General features: G+C 43.0%; 1 protein-coding gene across 2 annotated transcripts in view; it reads left to right on the top strand.

Moving 5' to 3' along the window:
- exd3 (exonuclease 3'-5' domain containing 3) overlaps window positions 1-2,500 on the top strand; it is a 71,188-nt gene that overhangs the window by 11,494 nt on the left and 57,194 nt on the right. For both annotated transcript variants that reach the window (XM_062554644.1, XM_062554645.1), the window contains exons 12-14: window positions 1-4; window positions 556-665; window positions 2,410-2,500. The exon at window positions 1-4 is cut by the window's left edge and continues 195 nt beyond it; the exon at window positions 2,410-2,500 is cut by the window's right edge and continues 114 nt beyond it. In XM_062554644.1, coding sequence (XP_062410628.1) covers window positions 1-4; window positions 556-665; window positions 2,410-2,500 — 205 coding nt within the window. The remainder of the gene's footprint in view (window positions 5-555; window positions 666-2,409) is intronic.

The following is a 2,500-nucleotide window of genomic DNA, read 5'->3' on the forward strand; positions in this document are numbered from 1 at the left end:
CTGGGTGAGCCGCCACACACACACACACACACACACACACGCACACACACACACACACACACAGACACACACACTGGCTCTGGTGCTCCTGAGGTCCTGGCCGGTTCACTGGTCAAAGACCTGGTGGAGCAACAGTGTAACAGCAGCAACATCTTGCATTTATATTGCTCTTGATCAAGGTAACATCAATGCAACATTAGTACAACATCAATACAACGTCAATGCAACATCAGTGTAACATCATTACATCATGAGTGTGTGTCTGTGTGTGTGATTGTGGTCTAAGTATAACATCAATACAACATCAATGCAGCATCAGTACAACATCAAGTACATAGAAACCACACATAATGTGTTTGATGCATACTGTATGTACGTTCTATTCTGCCAGTTCCTTTGGATATATGGCTGTCTGGGACAATATTAGATGTCTTGGAAAGGCTTCAGCCACTATCATATTTGTTGTTTTAACAATGTTGTAAGGAATATATCTGTGTGTGTGTGTGTGTGTGTGTGCATGCATGCATGTGTGTGTGTGTGTGTATGTGTGTGTAGGTTATGGGATGTCAGGAGATCTGAGGAGTCTGGTGGCCACCTGGCCTGAGTTCTCAGAGCAGCCGCTGAAGGTGGAGGGAATGTTGGATCTGCTCCACGTACATCAGAAGGTAACACACACACACACACAGGGATTAAAGTTTTCCGGCACCGGGCGTGCGGCCATTGACTGCGTTCATTTTTTTAAATATTATTTATTTGTTAACGCTATTGAAAAACACGCAGCATTCGTTAAACTGAATTTCCTTTCCCTGCTCTCCCTCTCTGTCACTCACGCGTCACGCACCCTTTAATACACACTCACACACACACACACACACACACTCAGACACAAACACAGACTCCCCTTCGTGCACACCGCGTCTGTCTCCATAACGAGATCATCCCTGGAAGCGCGGTCGCACTGATGCACTGATGCACCTGTCGCTGCGGGTGGAAGCATAAATTCTTCCGCAAATTTTGTAGACTGCGTGCAACTTTATCAAACCGTATAAAAGTAAACGAGTTCTCCTTGGCCCGCTCTCGTGCGCACTCAATGAACACCCGCCCCTCGACATGCACATTTAATCCAAACAAAACATTCACAATCGTGAACGCAATGACGCACAGAAGACGACTAGCTGAATTACTGTTAAATACGGTTAGCATCATTAGTAGGCTATGCTGCACACGTCTGATTAAAACTCTGCATTCAAGTTGATTGACCATCTCAATACCAATGTTTTTCAACTCCAAGATTAAAAGGGCCTGTCCCAAGGAGAAAAAGTATGAGCTTACCTTGAAACTTAAACACACGTGGGGACACTGAACAGTCCAACCAGCTAGAGTATGATAAACTAGCCAACTACAGTATGCTACTTTGTTTACAATATTTTGAGGCTTCAATCAAACAGCTGAATTTAAGAGGTGGAGTTGTAATATGAATAGCAGGCTATAGCCTAAGATGCATAAAGTTTGCTGTTATGAATATCAGAAATGTCAGTATACAGAATGTATAAATAATTACACGGGGGTGTGTGCTTTACATCTTGTTAAAAAAATCATTAAATAAATAAATTCACATTATATGAAAGCAAAGTGATAAAAAGTCAGACATTAGGTGACCACCACACATTGCCTTCTAATCTGTGGGAAACACTGTTATTACTCTTTAGAATTAGAATCATTGTCTTTTTTTGAATACCTTAACTTAAATGGTTTCAACTAAATCTTATTCTTCAAATGCCTGCCTTCCAATTTCACATATCCTGACAACATGACACCTTATGATTGTAGGTCAATTTGTAACCTGTCAAAGACAAAGATTAGCAGCAAAACTTGATATAAAAAGAAATCATAAATGCTACATGTAGCATATTGTAGTGTGTTGGACTACTATTGCCACCTATTGGCCTTTCTTGGTGTCCAACATCACAAACAAGGCCTGTGTCGTGTGCAAACACTCCAAAAAGTACACCGGTTTCCAATCGATCGACCAACATAGTGTCGTATAGAGTCGCATGCACGAGTCTAAAAAAGTTCAGGCTCAGGATATCTTTTTGCTTTAATCCCTGCACACACACACATACACACATACACACACACAGACACAAATTAAAAGACAGATTCAGGATTTTTAACTCCGTGCAGGTGCTTTAGAGTCAATTCTGTGACTTTAACTTAAGTGAGTAATGTGGTCAGTTCTTATAGTTGTCATGACAACCGTAGCTGCTGTGTTTTGTATCACCTGAAGCTTTTTGATAGTCTTCACAGTCTGCTGACCTCTCTACTCTATGTGTGTGTGTGTGTGTGTGTGTGTGTGTGTGTGTGTGTGTGTGTGTGTGTGTGTGTGTGTGTGTGTTTGCTCACGTCCAGATCCAGATGAGTCGGCGGGGGGGTGAGGGGGGCCCGCGGAGCGTGGAGGTGGGGGACGCTGACAGTCCCGGTCGGGGCGGTGGCTCCTCGG

Source organism: Sardina pilchardus, chromosome 14 (assembly GCF_963854185.1).
Source record: "Sardina pilchardus chromosome 14, fSarPil1.1, whole genome shotgun sequence".
Taxonomy (NCBI): Eukaryota; Metazoa; Chordata; class Actinopteri; order Clupeiformes; family Clupeidae; genus Sardina; species Sardina pilchardus.